At 42.6% G+C, this 20523-nt stretch overlaps 2 protein-coding genes across 21 annotated transcripts in view; one reads left to right on the top strand and one right to left on the bottom strand.

Moving 5' to 3' along the window:
• Nucleotides 1-17022, bottom strand: part of GLYR1 (glyoxylate reductase 1 homolog) — a 41478-nt gene extending 24456 nt beyond the window's left edge. For all 18 annotated transcript variants that reach the window (XR_014151053.1, XM_081839810.1, XM_081839820.1 and 15 more), the window contains exons 1-3: nucleotides 16821-17022; nucleotides 6584-6620; nucleotides 4504-4583 (exon numbers count right to left, since the gene is read on the bottom strand). Coding sequence is in view for 17 of the 18 variants with exons in the window: in XM_081839810.1 (XP_081695936.1) it covers nucleotides 4504-4583; nucleotides 6584-6620; nucleotides 16821-16876 (173 nt within the window). In the remaining variant the exon portion in view is untranslated. The remainder of the gene's footprint in view (nucleotides 1-4503; nucleotides 4584-6583; nucleotides 6621-16820) is intronic.
• A 338-nt stretch (nucleotides 17023-17360) lies between these two features.
• UBN1 (ubinuclein 1) overlaps nucleotides 17361-20523 on the top strand; it is a 29955-nt gene continuing 26792 nt past the window's right edge. Inside the window, exon 1 of one of the 3 annotated variants that reach the window (XM_081839577.1) lies at nucleotides 17361-17624. The gene's annotated coding sequence lies outside the window, so the exon portion shown is untranslated. Of the gene's footprint in view, nucleotides 17625-17757; nucleotides 18020-20523 lie in introns of those variants that run through there. The other 2 variants (XM_081839579.1, XM_081839578.1) reach the window with 2 other exon arrangements.

The following is a 20523-nucleotide window of genomic DNA, read 5'->3' as shown; positions in this document are numbered from 1 at the left end:
TTCAACTATTACCACAAACTGGGCTCTCCATTATGCCAAGTAACTATTACATCTGTCTTCCTCACAATCCCTACTCACCCGGCCTGATAAAAGTTATGAACTCAAAAAAGCTTCACTTCATTTCTTCTATGACTTGAATTGGTCCTAGTAGAATTATGCTACTATTGATTTCAGACTTTAGTGTTTTAAAGCAGTTTATCCTGACTTAACATATCCACACACACAAATATTTAAGCTTGCAGACAAAACATATTATTATTAATAATATACAGTGCAATGCTAGCCAGACCTACTCAGAAATAAGTCCTAATGAATTAAATTGAGCTTACTTATGTGTAAGCAGCTAGGCACAAAGCAGCCTTAGTTAGGAGGCTGGGCACTGAGAATGTGTACGGATTAACTCCATTCCTTGTTTTGGCATCACAGTTGTGCCCTTTTGTTCCAAAATTGGGGAAGATATTATGAACTAGGTCATGTATATGACCTTTCTGGCACTATTCTGGCAGCCGTAAGTCACCAGAATGAGAGCTTTTTCCTTTTATTTTAAAACCAAAAATGCCCGTTCACTTATTAAAGTTGGTTATAGTCATGTTCAGCATTGGGTATTCCCAGTGCTTATATCAGGAGCTTATACCAGGAAGCAGTCCGGGAGTGTGGGGCAGTGCCGCAGACCGGCCCACCGCTCCCAAGTCTCCTATGGAAGTGGGAAAGGGGGGGAGGCTGCCGGCAAAGCGTTGCCCAGGCGTAGAGGTAACTCAATTCTGCATCAAGGAAAGCTGTATGAATAGCACCTGTCTCCTTATTCTGAAAAAGGGAACTATGGGAAAGAATACGAAGGCAAGCATAGCACTAAAGCCGTATATCTAACTCTGAATGTCTTATTCAGCAAACCCTCAAGAGTTAAGATTTCTCAAGATTCACAGACACATACATTCAAGAATATTTCTACTAGAAACTTGCCTTTAAAAATAAATAAAAAAAACAAACAGAAAGTTGAATTGTGAGGCAACAGTTTGCAATCAAATTGCACACGTAAACAGAGTTTCAGCAGCAATATATGAATTTACCTGCCTCACACTGACATTGTATATGACATCACATTCAGGGCAGGTGGCTGTGGCTTGGCTAAAATTGTCTCTCAAGCCAAAAGGAGAGGCTTGGTGGACATAACTGGGCCCACAAGCCATAACTATTACTTGGTTAAAAAGAAATGTTTCAGTCAAATATTTATGCATTATTATTTTTTTTAATGGTCAACTATTCAGTTTCTTCCCAGAAGCCTACAATCAGGTGTTTTAGGGAGATATACACTATAAAAACATGCATACTGACTTCTTCCTGTTTCTGGCAGGAGAGGGAGGTTGTTTCAACCAAATACAGCACAAAAGAGTCACTTGGGAAGTCTTCTATTGTGAAGTCTTGTGAAATGCACACAGCACACATAGGCATACCAAAACAATATGCCAGAAACTCTCTCCTAGATGCACAAAATTTCTGCATCTGGCAAGACCTACAGTTTTAAGTCGTATTCCCAAATGGCTCTATAATATGATGTTCCTAATCATACATAGAGAGCTGGTGTGGAACAGTAGATAAGAGGCTAAACTACGTAAGGATGACCCTGGTTCAAACTTTACCTCTACCATGAATTCAGCCTAACGATCTCAGTCTCCCCCCACTATTTGCACTTTGGGGATAATACTGATCTACCTTACAGGGTGTCTGTTAAAGACTACAATAAGAAAACACATGTAAAGTACTTTGAGTGGTGAAAAACATCATATAGTTTTTGTTTAAGGAAGTTTTTAATGTTTGATGTTTTATCGTGTTTTTAATATTCTGTTGGGAGCCACCCAGAGTGGCTGGGGAGGCCCAGCCAGATGGGCAGGGTATAATTAACAAATTTATTATTATTATTAGTTATTGTTGCAAATATTATACAAATGGGCTGTAAATTAGTTTGTCAGAAGGTACATTGGATTTTTTCCTTGACTACTTCAGGTTTATGTTGTTTTTCCTCAAAAGTATGGGTGGAGGGCACTTGCCTGAATGCTGCTTCATTACTGGAGGTACTGCTTTGTTTCCATTACAGAAACTGGAGGAGATAACCAGGATTAACAGAGCATTATCACACTTTGTCAGATGGTAACTAAATTCCCACTTAAAGTGAATGACTGTGACTCAAAGGCTCACCTGAGGATTAGACACAGGTCACAAAGGTTTACTAAATGATTTTTTAAAATCCCACTCTTATCCCAGTTATGTGATAAGAATAAATTCTGCATCATAGAAATGCTTATTTTTTATTTAATAATTTTATATACTGCCCTTCAGCCAAGGATGACAGGACAGTTTAAAGTATAAATGTACTTTGCATCAACTCTCCTGTTTCTATAAACACAGTAAGGGCTAGAAACTTACTGTGCTTGCCTCAGGAAACTATTTTTTTGCAATACAATCTTCTACGCCCCCCTCAAACTGCAGCACACAGAGCCCTCCTTATATCTTCCCTTTCCCTTATACATAAGATGTAGCCTGTACTTGAATGAAATATCCACTGCTCAGCAGACAGAAATCATTCAACAGGACATGATTAATACATTCCTCCGGGCTTGCTCTTTAGCCAACCTGCTTCACCGAATTATATTATAAACTACATGCCATACTGCTATTTGGTTTGGTACATCAACGTTTTCATTTGCAATCTGTTCATTAATCTATGCTGGAACTAAACAGGATTCCAGACCATTCGACCCACTTTTCAAAAGTTTCCACAGCAAATAAAAGCACACTGCAGTTTCTCCCTTCTCCTTTTTTGTTCCCATCTCATGATGTTGTATTATTTCCTACCTGCTCTTCACCATAAGCTCCCATAGCAGGTTACAACAATATAAAAATGTAAGGTTTAAAGAATTTACAAAAAATGGAACTACCTAAGGGTGAGGAATAGCAACAGCCTTGAAGCACTGACAGGTATGCCCCAATTATTAGAGGACATATACCTGACTAGAAAATAAGCACTCTCTCGTGTGGCACTGTCAGTCCAAATATTTAAGCTTCAGAAAAAGAAAAAGGAAGTATAAAGGAGTAGTTTATGCTGTTGTCTAAAGCATAATGTGTTGAATATTGACACAATGGCCCAGTTTTTAAATGAAATTATCACGTGTGGATGCTTACAGAATCAGATCATTGGTTCATATATCTCAGTAGAAATACTTTCCCCCCCCTTCTTTTCCTTCTCCTCCTGCGATGAGGCTACATTTTAATATTTTAATGTTCCATTATTTTAATGTTGTATTTTATTTTTGTTTTTAAGTTTGTAATCATTCATCTTGTTTTTATTATTGCTTGTAAGCCGCTCTGAGCCCGGCCTTGGCTGGGGAGGGCAGGGTATAAACAAAAAAATATTATTATTATTATTTGTATAAGTGCAACCTACAACAAAATGTAGCAACACAGAGTACTTTTTGTTCACTCCTCATTAAATCTTTCCTTCCACATGGTTATCAGGTTTTTATTTTTCCTCGTTCAACATTTTGTATCACTGAATTCTTATGGGGATGTATGGGGGATTTCCCAAACCCCTTTGTTGGTTTTTTCCACTGAAGATTACTGAGCACCCGCAAACCTCTGTTGTATCTTGAATCTGCTAATACCTCTCTCTTGTACGTGGTTGATGCAGTTTGGGCTCCAGCTCCTCAAGCACGGGAAGACTTGAAGCAGAAACAGAGGGATGGATGATTATGATACAATATAGAAGGTTCTCCTGGGATTGTTCACGCAGTTACCAATGGGCTGTGCAGACAAAGTGTTTGCAAAATCCACCATGAGGCAAATGCCTGACCTCTTCCCTTGGTTCTCTGTACATGCCACAGAGGTACCTCTTTACTTCCTGCTCCACTTGTTTATGGAACCCAGAAGTTTGAATTTTGCAAATGAAGATGGTCAAAAATGCCTGCCTTTGATGGGGGCGGGGAGAGAATCAACTAGACTGCTTTTCAGTTTTTTTACACCAACCAGTTTCTTCCTATTTCACTGGACATCACTAATATCAACTGCAACAATATTCAGTATGCGAGTCTGACTTTCAAATTAACAAACCAAACATTAAACCTGCAGCCCTCCAGGTATTACTTGACTAGAATGCCCATCATCCCTGACCACTGGCCATGCTAGCTGGGCTGATGGGAGCTGAAGTCCAACATCTGGAGGGCCACAGGTTCCCCAGCCTTGATATAAATCTCAATGCCAACTACATGCTGTCAAATTCTTCCTAATGCAGGGAATGTGGATGTGTGTTAAACTGTCTTAAAAAAGCTATGGACATTTCTGATGCCTAGGTAAGCTGGTACATCAGCTTCTTCAGCCTTGACCAGCACATAGGCTCTAGAGGTTTCTGCTGCTAGCTGATAAATTAAGACTATTTTTACTGTGCCAGCTTTTTTACAAAGGCTCTAAAGTTTAAAAATAGATCCCCCTGGCAGAAAAGAAGTGGGTACATACTGATCTTCAGTCCCAAAAAACTTCACAAAGAAGCACTTCTTCCCACGAGGCTTCTTCAGGTCCTTAGGCGGGTTAACAATCTGAGAGAGAAACACAGGAAGCCACAATTAGAGGTAATAAAAACGGAACTTTTCAAACATTCTCCACCCCCCCCCCCGCTCCAAAATCTTTGCATGTATTGGTAAAGACTGTTGTGAAACAAGATTATTTGGGGGGGGGGGGAGAGGGGAAATACCTTGTAACTAAAGGTATATTCACGCCAGAAAAAGAAGGCCCATATTCCTGAGTGCAGTGCTACTCTTAAAACTTTGGGCTAAGCTTATTACAAAAATGCATGTATGTTTTTACAGGTATATGTAAAAATATCTCATTCTGAGATTTTTCTGGAAATCAATTATGTCAAACTACTTGTGTAACACGTTTTAGGAGTCTGGGTCACTAGGATGTACCCTAACAACTTGCACCACTCATGTCAATCAACAAGCAAATGAGGCTATCTGTGTATTATGCTGTTCACAGCATGATGCCTCGCAATCACGCCAGTTACACTAATATTGACTAAGTTTAGATGGTAATTCTGCAACAGGCTTTGCATAGTTAAGCACACCATAAACAACACAGCATCAGGACAGACTGTAATTATCCCTAGAGTAACAAACTGAATTGCAAGGTAAATGCTACAAAAGCACCAGCTTTTCAGGAGATAAATCCAGACATTTGTCACACTCGTCAATCATTTATCCGAGTGAATGGAAGCAATCAAACACTGTACTAATCGGTGATATATCAAATAATGAAATAAAGTAATTGCAGTAACTGTGCCTTTGATTCTAGCACACAGATACTGAATCGATATTGAAACGCCCACACTGAGATCCTCCTACTAAAATTTTGCTAAGATGTTCCATTCTTTTATACACAGAACTGTGAGAGGCCAGAGAATGAAAAACAGGCTGACAGCATTTCTGTAAGAGAATCAAACCCAAGCAATGAATTATGCTACATGAGCATGCTTTTCCTGCAGATCTAGAGTAACGGCACAAGAGAACAAGACTGAGTAGCTTTGTAAGGTACAAATGACATGGACACACCATACCACTGAGCAACTCCTTTTCACCAGCCTGGCTGAACCGATTAATCTCTACAGGGCCCCCCAGAGCCTGCCCCCCAGCAACTGCACGCCAGGCCAACTATGTGTGATTCCACCAGCATGGCATCTCTCAGCATAACATCATGGAACTTCTGGTGGATATTAAAGGTAAAGGTAAAGGTAAAGGTAAAGGTAAAGGGACCCCTGACCATTAGGTCCAGTCGTGGCTGACTCTGGGGTTGTGATGCTCATCTCGCTTTATTGGCCGAGGGAGCCGGCGTACAGCTTCCAGGTCATGTGGCCATCATGACTAAGCTGCTTCTGACGAACCAGAGCAGTGCACGGAAACGCCGTTTACCTTCCCGCTGGAGTGGTACCTATTTATCTACTTGCATTTTGACGTGCTTTCAAACTGCTAAGTTGCCAGGAGCAGGGACCAAGCAATGGGAGCTCACCCCGTCGTGGGGATTTGAACCGCCGACCTTCTGATCGACAAGTCCTAGGCTCTGTGGTTTAACCCACAGCGCCACCCGCGTCCCTTTCTGGTGGATATTATTTAGGCCTAAATCTGGAGCTTTTGCAAAACAAAAATACATTTACAAATAAATCTTTAGCCTTCAAAATTTTCCTTTGGCAGTTATTCATTGTCATCTGAGTGAAAGTCCCTCTGAACGCAAATGGGACTTATTTCATTCATAAGATCTGATTGCACATTTTATTTGAGGGTAGTGTCAGGGCTTATTTATGAAAAAAGGGAAAGCAGTTTTTCAGAAAGACAGAAAAAGGGCTAAGTAGCTACATCCAGGAGTACAACTGATTTCAAAACCCGCCTAAACTGGTCTACATTCACTTTGGTTTATGTAACATGCTGTGGGTCAACTGATAATTGCAGGAAATGTAGATCTACACATTGCATTTGACATTAATAAAAATATGTTACCCCAATAAAGAGAACACCAAAAAGCAAGTGAAGTGCACACTAGAACTCACCTTTCCTGGCCAAGGAGGGTATCGGCCCAGCTTCCCCCTATAGAAAAACCAGAAGTCAGCCAATGGCTATGACAAACCGCAGCAACTCTTCAACATTCTTCACTTACACAGTACTACTAGAAAAGAAAACTGAGAGCAATTTAGGGGGGAAAGTATGAATCCAGGACAATATTCTTCCATGGATGCTAAAGAATGTCCTCTTCCCTGGAACTGAGGCAAAATCTTGCTAATATCTTCTTGAGTGCATGTTCCCATGCATAACAAGTTGACTTACAAACATATCCAGACACATTTGCTGGACTGCCTGCAAAATCAGTCTTTTTTTAATCATCAAATTTCCCAGCTTCTTCACCTGAAGGGAATTCTTTTTTGCCACAGGCATTCAGCTCAGTGGCTATTTACAATCCTTGTGACAAGCCTCCCAAGGGCAGATGTCAGCAGGACAAATAAAGCAACCAGAAAAATAAACCAGAAACATGCTTGGTTTTCCTAAATTTTCAACTACCCCCTTTTCATTTCTCCTGCATAAATTGGTTGCATGCATGTTTAGCTTGCAAGGAGTACAGATTGCCTCAGGACCATACCAGGTTGAATCTCATAACTGTATTATCCATCGAATCCCAGATCAAAGCTAGCAATTCCTTAAATGCACTACTTTCAAATTAAAATAGGATCTCTTGGGTCCCACAATATCTGAAGAGTCCAGATCCAAGGACTGTTCACATTTGACTGTTTCCTCACAAAGAGAGCTACCATATATGGAATAACATTGACATCTATCTACATGATTATATATGAAAACTGCTCCCTGGAGCACATGGTCTCATCTAGACATGTATTCATGACAAAAGACAGGCATGCGAGTTTTAAGTTTACAGCTTACAAAATTCTCCACACACACCATGTTGTACTCCTTAGAGATACTACCCCATAGAAAATGAAGGGGGGGGGGGACAGATTACATATGCTCACAGTATCACTAGACCCTTAGCTTAGGTAGGGTGAATGGTTTTATACATCTTCCATTGTCACAGAACAGAAATGGTTTAAAGTTAAGATTCTACAAACAATAAAATATGAGCTAACATATAAGAAGCCAATGTTGTGCCTTCTGGATGTTACTGGACAATGGACGCTAATTCCCAAGATTTCTGACCTTTGGCTGTGGTGGTTGGGGCTGATGGAATTGGGAGTTCAATGACATCTTAAGTGCAACACACTGGTGAGCCCTGCCTGGAGGTCAACTGGGAAAAGTACTTAGAAAACAGGTTTTTAAAGGGTAGCGTTCAACTAATTTTACTCAGAGTAGACTCACTGAAACTAATAGGCCTAACTTAATGAAATTAATTAATTTAAAAGGATCTACTCTGACTAAAACTTTGTTGACTACCACCCCAAACCTCTGCATTTTATTTTAGGCAATACAGTGGTACCTCGGGTTACAGACGCTTCAGGTTACAGACTCCGCTAACCCAAAAATAGTACCTCAGGTTAAGAACTTTGCTTCAGGATGAGAACAGAAATCGCGCAGCAGCAGTGGGAGGCCCCATTAGCTAAAGTGGTGCTTCAGGTTAAGAACACTTTCAGGTTAAGAAAGGACCTCCAGAGCGAATTAAGTTCTTAACCTGAGGTACCACTGTATACCTGTCTGACACCCCCCCCCCCGGGAAAAAGGTTATCTGCAACATTTTCTGACTTTTTTTACTAGGACGCATTTAAGAAAATAGCCCTAAAAATCTAAGTTTGTTTCAGGCTGGTCAAAGAATGTGCATTTTCATTAGCTTCATGTATTGAGGTTCTCTTTAATGCTGCTAAATATGGAAACCTAATGATTTTCTCATGAAAGAATGTGCTGCAGTCACTTTTAAGTAACTTATTCTGAATTGTTCATGCAACTACTTTACATGGAAGGGAAATGGAGTGCACACAGCAGTAAGGTACCTCAAATACTGGAACCTGTCAGAAATAAAGGGGCGCAGGATATGTTTTGCCCTAGCTATTATATGCCAATAGTTCACTGTCTGATTGTTATACCATTTCTAGTAATAGTCCAAGTGGAGAAAATGTTGGTGTATAATGTACAATTGATTGAAAGACCAAGTCTCAGAGGTCCAGGTGCTATGTTTTTACTTGAGTACAATCTGAAAAACAGGTTATACACACTTCACAATGTCTATTCAGCTTCTTTTCCATGATGCTTCCACAAATCATGTTAATATCTTGTGGATCTTTTTCAGTGGTTCCAAACCTTCTAGGGCCTAGGTTGGGCAAAGAATATGAAGGGTTTTGCCTCAAACTCTTACACAAACCAAATTTTGGGAAGAATTTTTAACCCAAGGAATGGAGGGTTGTCTAGAAAAATAATAATGCAGAGATTAAGTAATAACCTAAGGTAACCACAAAACACTGCAATAATGGTCCTGATTTTGTAGTCTACTAGATAATATACATAAATGCGGTTTCCAATGAATGTTATTCACAATATCGAGGCTATTGCTTATATTTATGTTGCCTTTCCTTGCTGTCTACAAAATCCATGTAAAACAACTTATCATAAAGCTCGTTTTAAATTCATACAGTTTAACACACAAGATGCATAGTCCTTGACTTAAGGCCTGTTTATCTCAGTTTAGATTAAATCAGCACAGGCAAGCCATACTGCTAAGCTCTATCAAAATAGTCTGTTTCCATGACTCCACAGGCTTGTTTACAAAAAAAGAAAGAAAAAGCAATAGTGTAACTTGGGCTTAGACTGCAAGAGATAATAGACTGCACAGATCATTATATGCTAAAAGATATAGGCTTGGGACTAGAATGTGCCTTGTATTTGCAGACGAGGATGAGTGCCTATGGAGGCTCCCCCCCAAAGGGGGGGAGGGGAGCAGAAATATATTAGCTGATTCCTCTTCCCCTTTCTGCAGTTCCTCTGATACAGTTGCCAACGTTCCTTTTGGAGCAGATTTTCGGGGGACCCAGGGCGAGGAAGAAGCAAATGACAGAAATCACTTTCCCCCCTTCCTACAGCAGGAGCATCCAGTGCCTTGACTTGACTCACAGGAACTCTGGATCCTGGCCATACTGTATAAAATACTAAATAATAAAATAAATAATTTAAGTTTCTTGCAATATGAAACACCTGGGGATCCACTGCCAACCCAAAGCTTAAGCTCCCTCACACACAATCATATTTCTAAGCAATAGTTTGCAGAGCTTTGGTGACAGTTTGCACACTTAGCCATCATAAGACAAGTTACAAACACCATGGTAGGTCAAGGTGGAAACAGCTAGTCCACACAGGAGAAAGACTAATAGGCATGGTTGGGTGGGGTGAAAGGATTTCCATGAATTAGGTGGCAGAATCAAATTAAGCAGCAAGTCCTAAAGAATGGGGAAATGCCGTAATTCTTAGCCTAGACCAGTGTTTCTCAAACTTGGTTCTTAACTGTTGTTGGGACTAGAAGTCTCATCATCCCTGACCACTAGTCCTGCCAGCTAGGGAGTTGTACTCCAACAACACCTGGCAACCCAAGTTTGAAAAACACTGGCCTAGATGATCAGGCCCCTCATATTTTTCAAATTCTACCAGCAGTTATTGGTCAAGCTGTGCACTTTAAGGCTGCTTGGAACCTGAAGTTAACAACTGAGATAGGCTAAATGCACTGGATTAGACAAACATCATATTTTATTACTATTTGAGAAGCAGTGATGCGGGTTTTCCAGATAATTTTTAGTTAGAAAAATACTGATGCTTTAAACAGAGCATAATTTGATTTTGAATATTTGACTTCAACTAAATATAAACACACTTGCAGCCCCAAGTTTATATGGATTTTAGGTTTGGCATTGATTTTAACTGCACAGCCAATCTGATGAATTCATACTTGGTTTGTATTTGTATTTTACCTGTTTACAAAACAAAATGTACTCTCTTCCATTTTCTAAGAACAATCACATGAAAAACATTTTATTACAACTTTGAAACTGCCATGCAGAAAACATGTTTGTCTAATGTTACACTGGCATCAACTAATGAATTTTACAAAGCAATGAATTTTTAGAAATGAAAATATTTTGGCCCTACATCACTGCTGAGAAGTGAAACTGACACAGATACTTACACCTCCTAGACAATTCAATATTATACAATATGTAGATGGAAGTCTTGTAATCCAAATCTTGCTATGGTTTCATTCATTATTAAAAACTGTCCAACCCTAATGACACCCATGAATACATGATTAAATAGGTAACAACAAAACATGCAACAAAATAGCCAACCGGCAGTCAGCAACATTCAAGCTTAATTTTTAAAAAACACAACAAGAAAAAAGGCAGATTTGGGATTAGATATGAAAGGTGTATACAGGTGCATAAAAATATCGAGTCTTTTTTATAGGGAGGTGTCATACATGAATCTACAAGTTTTAGCTGGTGGTCTTAGCCAGCTGTTACTTGCAGATGACCAATGACCCTTTTTTCCATAACAAAATAAAAAAATTCCTTCCAGTAGCACCTTAAAGACCAACTAAGTTAGTTCTTGGTATGAGCTTTCGTGTGCATGCACACGAAAGCTGATACCAAGAACTAACTTAGTTGGTCTTTAAGGTGCTACTGGAAGGAATTTTTTTATTTTGTTTTGACTATGGCAGACCAACACGGCTACCTATCTGTAACTTTTTTTCCATGACACCCAACAAAAAAAGCAGCTTTGGAGAGAAAATGTGTCAGTTTCTCACTTCTTGTCAGTACCTTCAAACTGTAATACAAAGAGTTCTGATGCTTCCAAGTGTATGAAAACACCAACCCAAAGTGAGCAGCTGGTCCCTTCCCTCAAATCCTCTGTACAAGTGCTGGGAGATTTGAGGGAAGGGCAGGTCTGTATTTCCTGCTTGGCACAAAACAAGCCCCCCTGCCACCATAATGCAGGGGAAGAGGACTAAGGGATTACTTTCCCTTTTATAAAAAACTTACTGAGAAGCAATTTTGCCCCAACAAAATATAAGAAGTTGGTGGGAATTAAATTGGGATATAAACATTGAAGAAGATAAATAGAATTTTTATATGGACCAAAGCACCATATAAATATGTCAGCAAATCCTAGGGAATATTCACTAAAAACTGAATGGGTGTTATTTAACACTGAGGTGCCTATCTTATACACAGCCAAATAGCTCTCTGTTGTGTTGCAGAGGATGCCAAATTATAGGTACATACCAACATATGTGGTGGGAATGTCCACAAAAAGTAGAATTTTGGAAGAAAGTTTTAAAAGGGTTATCTCAGATTATAGCTCAGACAATTCCAGTAACACCAGCATTAGCCTTACTTAATTTATATATTCCAGATACGGACAAATTAGGAAGGAATTAATAACACATTTATTAAAAGCAACTAGAACGGTAATAGCCAGAACTTGGAAAACCTTGAATTTAATGAATATTGATCACTGGTATAGTATAGTCTGGGAAACAATGGAAAAGCTGTCGCAAAAAATTGTAGGTGGCAAGGGGACAGAGAAACAAGTAGTTTTACAAGGTATGGTGTGATTTTATTAAATATACAATTAAAATAACACATACATTGCAATATAGCATAGATAACCAGGTACTATTCATTAACTTTCCCGTATTACTCTGTGTTTTCGAATTTGATTTATTGAAGAATTCATTTTACTGGTTTATTGAAATCACCTGATTATTATGTACTATAAAATAATGTTTCGTATTTTACTTCCCTAGTGATCCATTTTTTGTTAGTCACGTCATGTTTTATTATTTACGTTTGTACAAAAAAAATGCAGGGGAAGAGATATCATGTGCTGAGATTTGAGTTTGTGGGTGTGCTTTAATTAGATTCACAGTCGCCAACAGCAATTTGGCAAGTGCATTTGTGGAACCCTGACTTCACGCCACTGAAAATTCATCTTCTCCTGCTAGTGTAGATAGAAGTTGTATCAGAAAGCACAAAGGGAAATGAAAGCAATTACCTTTCTCCTGGTGGGGAAGACAGACCGCAAATGCCCCTTTCCCTTAGGACAGGCTTTTCCAATCTGTTGCCCTCCAGAAGCTGTTGGACTACAATGCCTATCATCCCTGTGGATGCTTACTTCACTGATACTCCTCACACCACTCCTTTTACTGGCTTTGCTGTCCATAAACCAAGAGTGGAGGAACTGTGTGGCCCTCTAGGGGTTACTTGACTACAACTTCCATAATCTATGGCTACTAGCCATGCTGGCTCATAGAAATTAGAGAAGAACAAAGTTGTTCTACAAAGTGAGCACTACACTTTGCAGATCCAAAAGTTCAAGCAAGCACCAGTTTTTGAAAGTTTGTCATGGGTCACATGTAGGGAATCATTCCCCCTACTTTACTGATTTTAACAGCCATCACACAAGTCCCCATGTTAATCTTGGACCTATTTACAGGGCTAGGAAACAACATTCCTGCCAATAAGAAAGCAAAGCAATTAAGGAAGGGCCGAAAGCTGCTGTACGAGACACAAACCTGGAAGCAAAAGACCAAGAATCAACACTGGCATACAGAACAAGCAACCACCAAGTTGATTGTTGTTATTATTATGAGATTAAGCTAGGCTGGGATTCACTCACTCACTCTGCTGCCATCCCTCTTTATAGCACATCTCTCAATATTTGGTGATCATCTAACATACTATATTAGCACATGACTAAATAATCATCAAAGTCTATCCACAAAGCTACATGCAAATTCCAACTTGAACTCATATTTAACGATTTCACAAGTTGAGTACACCAGCCAACACAGACTGGAAATGCATCTTCTGAATAAATCACATTCTAGCTACTCTGTTGGCAAGTCTAAAGAGAAATCCGAGGTGGTTATTGCCAGGATTGTATAATTAGTTTTCTTTGGTATATAAGCTAATACAAACTTGCAAGTTGGGTATATACCGTATTTTTCGCCCCATAGGACGCACCTACGGTTTTTTTTTTGGGGGGGAATAAAGAAAAAAAAATTATCCCCCCCCCCCCGCGCGGGGCTGGGCCGGGGGAAGCCCGAGCTTCCCCCGACCCCAGCCCCCAGAACAGGCAGCTCTCCGCAAGCCTTGGGAGACCAGCGCGACTTCCCGCTGGGCTCCCACAGCTTCGAATATCTGCCTGAAGCCCAAACCAGGTCGGGGAACAGCGGGATGGCGGCGCTGCACCTCCCCGCTGTCCCCCGAGCTTGTGGGGCTGGCGGCGGGGAGAAGCGCGCTTCTCCCCACCGCCAGCCTCCAAACCAGGTCGGGGAACCAAAGCCCGGGGCGCGCTGTGCAGCGTGCCCCAGGCTTCGAGATGCAGGCTGCTATCCGCAAGCCTAGGGAGCCTGATGGGAACTCCAGCGCGCTCCCAAGGCTTGCTGAGAGCTTCCTGAAGCCTGCATTCGCCCCATAGGACGCACACACATTTCCCCTTCATTTTTGGAGGGGGAAAAGTGCGTCCTATAGGATGAAAAATACGGTAGCTATTTGTTTCAAAGTTAAAACAAATCTGTTTAAGACCACCATTTAGAAGAATTAACAGAAACACTAAATGAGAAAATGCTTAATAGAAGTCATTATTAGAGGGAGGGGCATAGGAATATGATTTCTTTGAAAGGCAGAGGTATCTGCCAATAAGCCACACTTATATGTAAAGATGAATAATTGCTAGTTTTTCCAGATTCTCAATAGCTGCTCCAAAAATTTTACCATTAACCATTCACCATGTTCTCTTGGGAGCAAAATCTGTGTACTGTAGTTCTAGTGCTTTATGACCCATCTTGAGGACACAAAAATAAATTGCTCAGTGGCTCTTGAAATAAGTCATATTGCTCAGACACCACTGCTCAATGAAGACAGGGGTTTAACTACCAGAAGCAGACTCACTACTTGCTTGGCATTCAATGGCCTTGAGCTACTACCCTGGAAAAAACCCAGGCTTCACAGGCCCAGATAAAAATTTCATAGAATTAAGTCTTGCTTCCAGTTCTGTATTTGTGCACCAACTCCAGCACAGTCACATATAATTACTGGCTCCTTCTCTTACAAAAGGTGGCCATTACACTGGCAATTCCAGATGATTACCCCATTTGGTACCTCAACCTTAACACAACCAAGCAATGACACCAACCCTGCATTTAAGCACCGGCCTAGAAACCATAAAGGGACTAATGCATAAAACTGAGTGTATAAAATTCTATTCTAGTGAATGAATGGGCTGGCAGAGAATCAGATGAGGAAAGTGCCCACCCCTAGCACAGAAACACAACAGTTTGCTGCAAGAGTGCGACCCTCCATCTCTTTTTCGCCAGTCCCCAGAAGGCTAGCAAACATTTTTGCAGACTAACAATGTTATTTCCAGAGTATCCTCACTGCATTATGTGGGATTTTCAACAATCACTTTGTGCTTGTTAATTAAGAACATAATTTGAAGTTCTGGTTTTTGAAAAAAATATTTTGGGGCATATAATGAAGAGACAGTCAAGATGTAGCAAATAATTTTATGGAACAGCTCCCTTGTGGCTCTTAGTGCATAATATGATTGTGGGAAGTCGCAAAGGAGCAGGGAGAAAAGGTTTTGTATTACTCATTGAACAAATTCCAATGTAGCTCAACTTATTTGCCCACTTCTAAACTATGCGTTAACAATAGCCATACCTTCTGTTGTTATAACATTCTAGAAAGGATCAAAATTTAGAAAGCATTTTTTGCAGAGTAACTACTTCACTTCATTATAATTTAAACTTGCTTAGCTGTTGTACTGGGGGCAGGTTCCTCAGTTTTTCAAGTAACTCGATTGAACTAACTAGTGTAAAAAAGGAAAGTATCCTTTTGGTAGAGAAGCCATTCCACTTTTCATGCTTCCCATTCGTAAAGTGGCTGCATTGGTGATCTATTCCACAAGACGAAATGAGAATAAAAACGAGAACAAAAGCTTCTGAGGACACTACCCAGTGCACACTTACATGGAAGTATGCTCCCCTAATCTTAGTGGAACTTACTTCAGAGTAAATATCAATAGGATTACAATATAAAACCTGAGTTTAAATCCCAGCTCAGCTATGGACTAACTTGGTGGCTTTGGCCAAGTCACTACCTCTCCACTTCAGATCCTGCAAAGAAGAACAGCAGCAACCTGAATCACAGGGTTGCTGTAAAAGTAAAATAAAACAGTAAGACATTTGTACATCAAGCGTGTTATTTAAAATAACTATCACTATTAATAGAACTCCATTTATTTAGCAGTAACCTTGATTTGAATTTTCAAAGTACTTTTAATTAATTCATTATCGTACAATTCTAATTACAATCTTTGCTCCATTCTGGAATATGTCAGTGCCATTTTCTCCACAATGCTGTCTAAAAACTAAAATTAAGGGGGAAAGCAGCTTGCTTAAGGCTTCAATAAGTTTGATCCTAAGACTTCCTGGCTCACACAGAGTGCTGGCAGGAATTTACCCTTGGCTCCATTTCTCTTACCAAAAGACCAACCCAACTGATGCGGAATATCCCTTCCGCACAAGTTTGCCAGCTTACTGAGAATATTAGCATGCACTCCCCCCCTCCCCACAACCAAGTTTGCCTCTTTACCTCAGTTTCTTTCAGTACTAAAAATGCAGAAAAGCAGAGGAGGCCCAAGCCTCTTAACTATGGAAGTTGCGTGTTTAGGAAACTGTAGTGGCCCCCAATATGGCTACATTTAATGGAAGCCATGGGGTGGTGTTTCAGATTTAACTCCTCCCCATCTCCCGACCACCCGGATAATATTACTCGTTTTCGTCTTTCTTCTCCGCTCACACCAAAGCTTACCTTTTTCTGTCTCTTAAAAGTGAACTCCTCTCACTCGCAACATGCCCCAGGCCGCGCCGCCCTTCGAGTCGAGTCGCCCTTCGCCACCTCCAGCAGCCCCCCTACGAAGCGACTTCCTCCCCCCCCCCCCTTAAAGGTGGCAAATTTCCCCTCTAGGAAGGTGGTCGGGAGGCAAGTCTAGCCCCACATCCCGCCCCAAGTCCTCGCGGGGCTGACTTGCCCGTGCCTCCTCCCACAAGGCGAGTCCGTGTTTGTGACTGAGGAAGGGGGGGGGGTGTCCCTCCTTCGCAGGGCTCTGCCCACAAACGGCGGCGATGGCGGCCTGCGGGCTTACGAGGCCCAGGCCAGAAGATTCAGCTTTCCCCGTTTCACCCCGTTCTAGAGGGGAGGCGCCCCCCAACCGCCCCGGTGCCACCCCGAAACTCACCACACCAGGTCTCCGAGCCGCAGGTTCACAGGAACAGCAGCCGCAGCCGCAGCCATTTTCCTGACCCGGCCGGCACCGTCGCTGTTGCTGCTGCCGCCGCTGCTACCACCTCCTCCTCCTCCTGCTCTACAGCCGACGCCGCCACACCCCTCCTCAGGCTCCCCCTCCTTCCGCCCCTCAACAGCCAGAATTGGCAGCGACGACGATCCCTACTGCTATTCCTCTTCCTTCCTTCTCTCGCTCTCTCTCTCCCCCCCTCCCACTCTGCCGCAGAGCCTACCGGGACACTGGCTGGCGCGCGCGCAGCACGCACTCCGTCGCCGCCCCCCCCCTCCTTTCCTCAACAGCAGCAGCAATACAAAGACCGACGGGAGGGGAAGAGGAGAGATGGAGGGAAAGCGATGCCCTGTAAGATCAGCGCTCTCTCTGATAGGCCGGCCCTTTGCATGTGACGCGGGAGCACTCCGCGCGTGACCTCCCCCCGCCCCCTCCTCCTCCTCCTCCTGCTCTGCTTGTCAAAAAGCGAAGAGCGCGAGCGCGTTCCGTTGGCGTCACGTGACGCGGGCCTCGGGGGTTTCCCTCCAACCCTGGCTTGTTGTTTTTCGTTCTCTCCGCCCTCTCCCCTCGCACGTGACTTGAGGGAGCGAGGAATTGGATCCGGCGGCGGCGGCAGTTGTAGCAGCGGCGGCGGCGCTTGCGAGAAGGGTTAGCTGCTGAGGCCGCGGCAACGGTTTGAGGTAGCCGGAGGGAAGGCGGAGAGGTGCCGTGAGGCGAGCTTGGAGTCGAAGAAATGGAGGCGCGCCGGTAAGCGTTGCTTTCGGGTAGAGGGCGGGAGAAGGGACAAACCTCCCCAGGCGCTCCAAAGCGCCTCCCTCGTTACCAGGGGCAACGGGGCCTTCCTTTCGCCACCTCGCCGGCTGGGAATAACCGACACCTTTTCTTTGAACCCGCCCCCCCCCCGCCCGTTTAACCCGGACTTGGAGATGAGCTTCGGCCTTCTCCTCTCTTTCCCCCTAATACATAATGCAGGGGAAATGTGTGCGTGGGTGGGCAGCCCTTGCAGAAGCCATTTGTGCTTCTGCATTTATTTTGGGTGCATGGATCGGTGCGGGGGAGGGGAATTGGATACCGCCAAGGCTAAACGAGGAGGAGGGGGAATCTTTACATAGTCTCTTACACGCCACACCGGAACCCCCCTAGTGAGTTCCATCAGTAGCTACTACCTGGGATGTCTGTAAACAAAACCTCCATGTGCTGGAGCAGTCTACGTCAGCGCTAGATGCAATGGGTAAATAAAGGTGGTGGGGGGGAAAGGACCATAGTTCTGCTTTTGTGGGCTTCCTGGAGAAGCTTTCTTGACTGCTTTTGGAAATTGGGAGCGTTGGATCAGACCGGCAGTGGAGGGATCTTGTACGCCTCCAGATGTTCTTGGGCTCTGCACTCCCATCACCCCTCAGGATTATTGGCCTGTTGCTGCGGCTGGTGGGAGTTGGGCCTCAGATTTCCCCACTTTGGGGGTTAAGTAGATATGTCAAGATAGATCTTGTACCCTTGCTGGTGTCTTTTGGACAACAGCACAATGGGGCTTCCCTATACTGAGACAGTGTACCTCTGAATACTAGGAGCAAGTCCAGAGGAAACAGCCATGTATCTATCTGACCCATCAATGTGTGAGAGAGAATGTTGAAACAGGTGGACTTTGTTCAGATCCTGTAAGGCAATTAACCTATTTCTGTGTTCCAAATACTTTGCACTTGCATTAGTTACATTTTCTTAGTGTCCAGAGCATGCCACACATGTTATTTCAATCATCCTTTTAGTCATAAAACGTGAGCTAGTGGTTTTATCTCTATATTCCAAATTATGAGGTGGTTGTGGTGAGGTTTGAAGGGTGGGTTGTTCAAAGGCCACCTTCTAAGTTTATGTGATTTAAACTTTGGACTTCCCGGCTTTGCTAAGCAGCACATCATGCCAATTTTTCTACCTAAGCTTGAGCTTAGCTTTGCTACAGTGAACCTCACTTAGATAAAGGAGGCAGGTGGGGAGTGACTAAATGCCAGGAAACAATAAAGAAAAATTGGCCTGTTGTTGCCATGGGGACCAGAAGCATGCATTCCATTAACTCTCTGGAAACTGAAATAAGTTCTATAAATAAAGGAATACTATATGTGAATGCCTGGGCTACTTGGATCTCGCAGACTTAATCCTGTTACTGTGCCATTGCCCTGACAGGAAAGTGGATGGGTTTTGTTCTGACACTCAACCTGATGCTGTCAAGACAGAGCAGAACAGAGTGTAGTTGTTAGCATCCATCTGTCTCGAGAGACAATGGAATGTGTCTCCAGGGGTGAAGTCAAACCACTAGAGAGTCACAGCACTTGCTGTGGCTGCAGAGACTTGTAATTCGTAACTGTTGCCTCCTGCATTGCCTTTGCTGCATTAGCGGCACTGAAGTAATCTCTCCGGGGTGCCAATCTGGGCAGTGTGTATGGAGGTTTTGGGTTACCCAGACAACAAGAACCCACTCTTGGCCTTGCTGATGTGGTCCAAAGGGAAACATAGCAATACATTTGGCACCAGCGTGAGCTGCAGGAGTTGCTGGAAAGAGACATACAAGACAACTGTCTTAGGGACTCCACTCTGGATTTGTGTAGGGTTTACTCCTTAGTCTATTCTTCTCCCAAGGATGTCCCACAAGGCAGCGGGTACATATTTTTCCTTGGGGTTTACTCACAAAGCAACGGGTGGGGGAGTCATTTGAATGTGTAAGAGACTTTTGTAGCAGGTGCCCCCAAGGACATGACTCACACAAATGTATTCTCCAAAGCATGTTGTTTGTGTGCATCTCACTTTCTGTGTCATGGGGAAACAAAGTACTATGTTACTGCTGTATATTGAACAGTCAGTCGTTCAGCGGTGACATCTCCAGTTGTAGATATTTTATTTGGGGACAGTTCCTCATCCAAGCTGCCGTAATTGGCTTTTTCTCTCATCACTATTTAGAGGACTTTCTGTCTGCCAGTTTTCACTCTAGAGAGTGGATCATCTAATACTTTGTGTAATAATTTTGCTGATTATCTTCTATTGGCATGAAACATTTGCATCCACAATCTGTCAGAGCCCAAACCATGTCTATTGGTTACTGCCAATCCCAAAAAAGTAAGAGTTGCTTTCTTGGGTTAAGAACAAATGTTTATGCTTAGCACTCTGTTCCCAAATGTGCCCCGATGAGTGCTCAGAGAGGGTGTAATAGTGACTAAGCTTTTATTGGTTGGTCTCTGCCAACTGGTAAGGACAAGCATGCTTTTTCTGAACACGGAGCTTCCATTTCTGCCTGTTATGGCTAATATTTTTGGGCATGCATGTTCTCTATGAGTTTAATGCTTTTCTGAAATCATTTGTTTAGTAGCAATTACTACATTTCATGACATCCAACTGTGTAATTGAGTTTTGTGTGGAAGAATTATTTGCTTGGACATTCAGAGATCTCATCCAGTTATAGCAGGAGTGGGGAACATTTGGACCTCCAGATGTTGCTGAACTACAGCTCCTATCAGCCCTGGCCATTGGTCATACATGCTAGGGCTGATGGCACTTGTAGTTCAGCAGCATCTGGAGGGCTAGAGTATCCCTACCTGAGTTACAGGGTACAGTCATTATTCAGTACAGCACCAGACCTGCCAGACAGGCCTCATTTGAAACA

This window comes from Podarcis erhardii, assembly GCF_964252035.2.
Source record: "Podarcis erhardii genome assembly, chromosome: 14".
NCBI lineage: Eukaryota > Metazoa > Chordata > Lepidosauria > Squamata > Lacertidae > Podarcis > Podarcis erhardii.
This window is presented reverse-complemented; position numbering and strand designations above follow the sequence as displayed.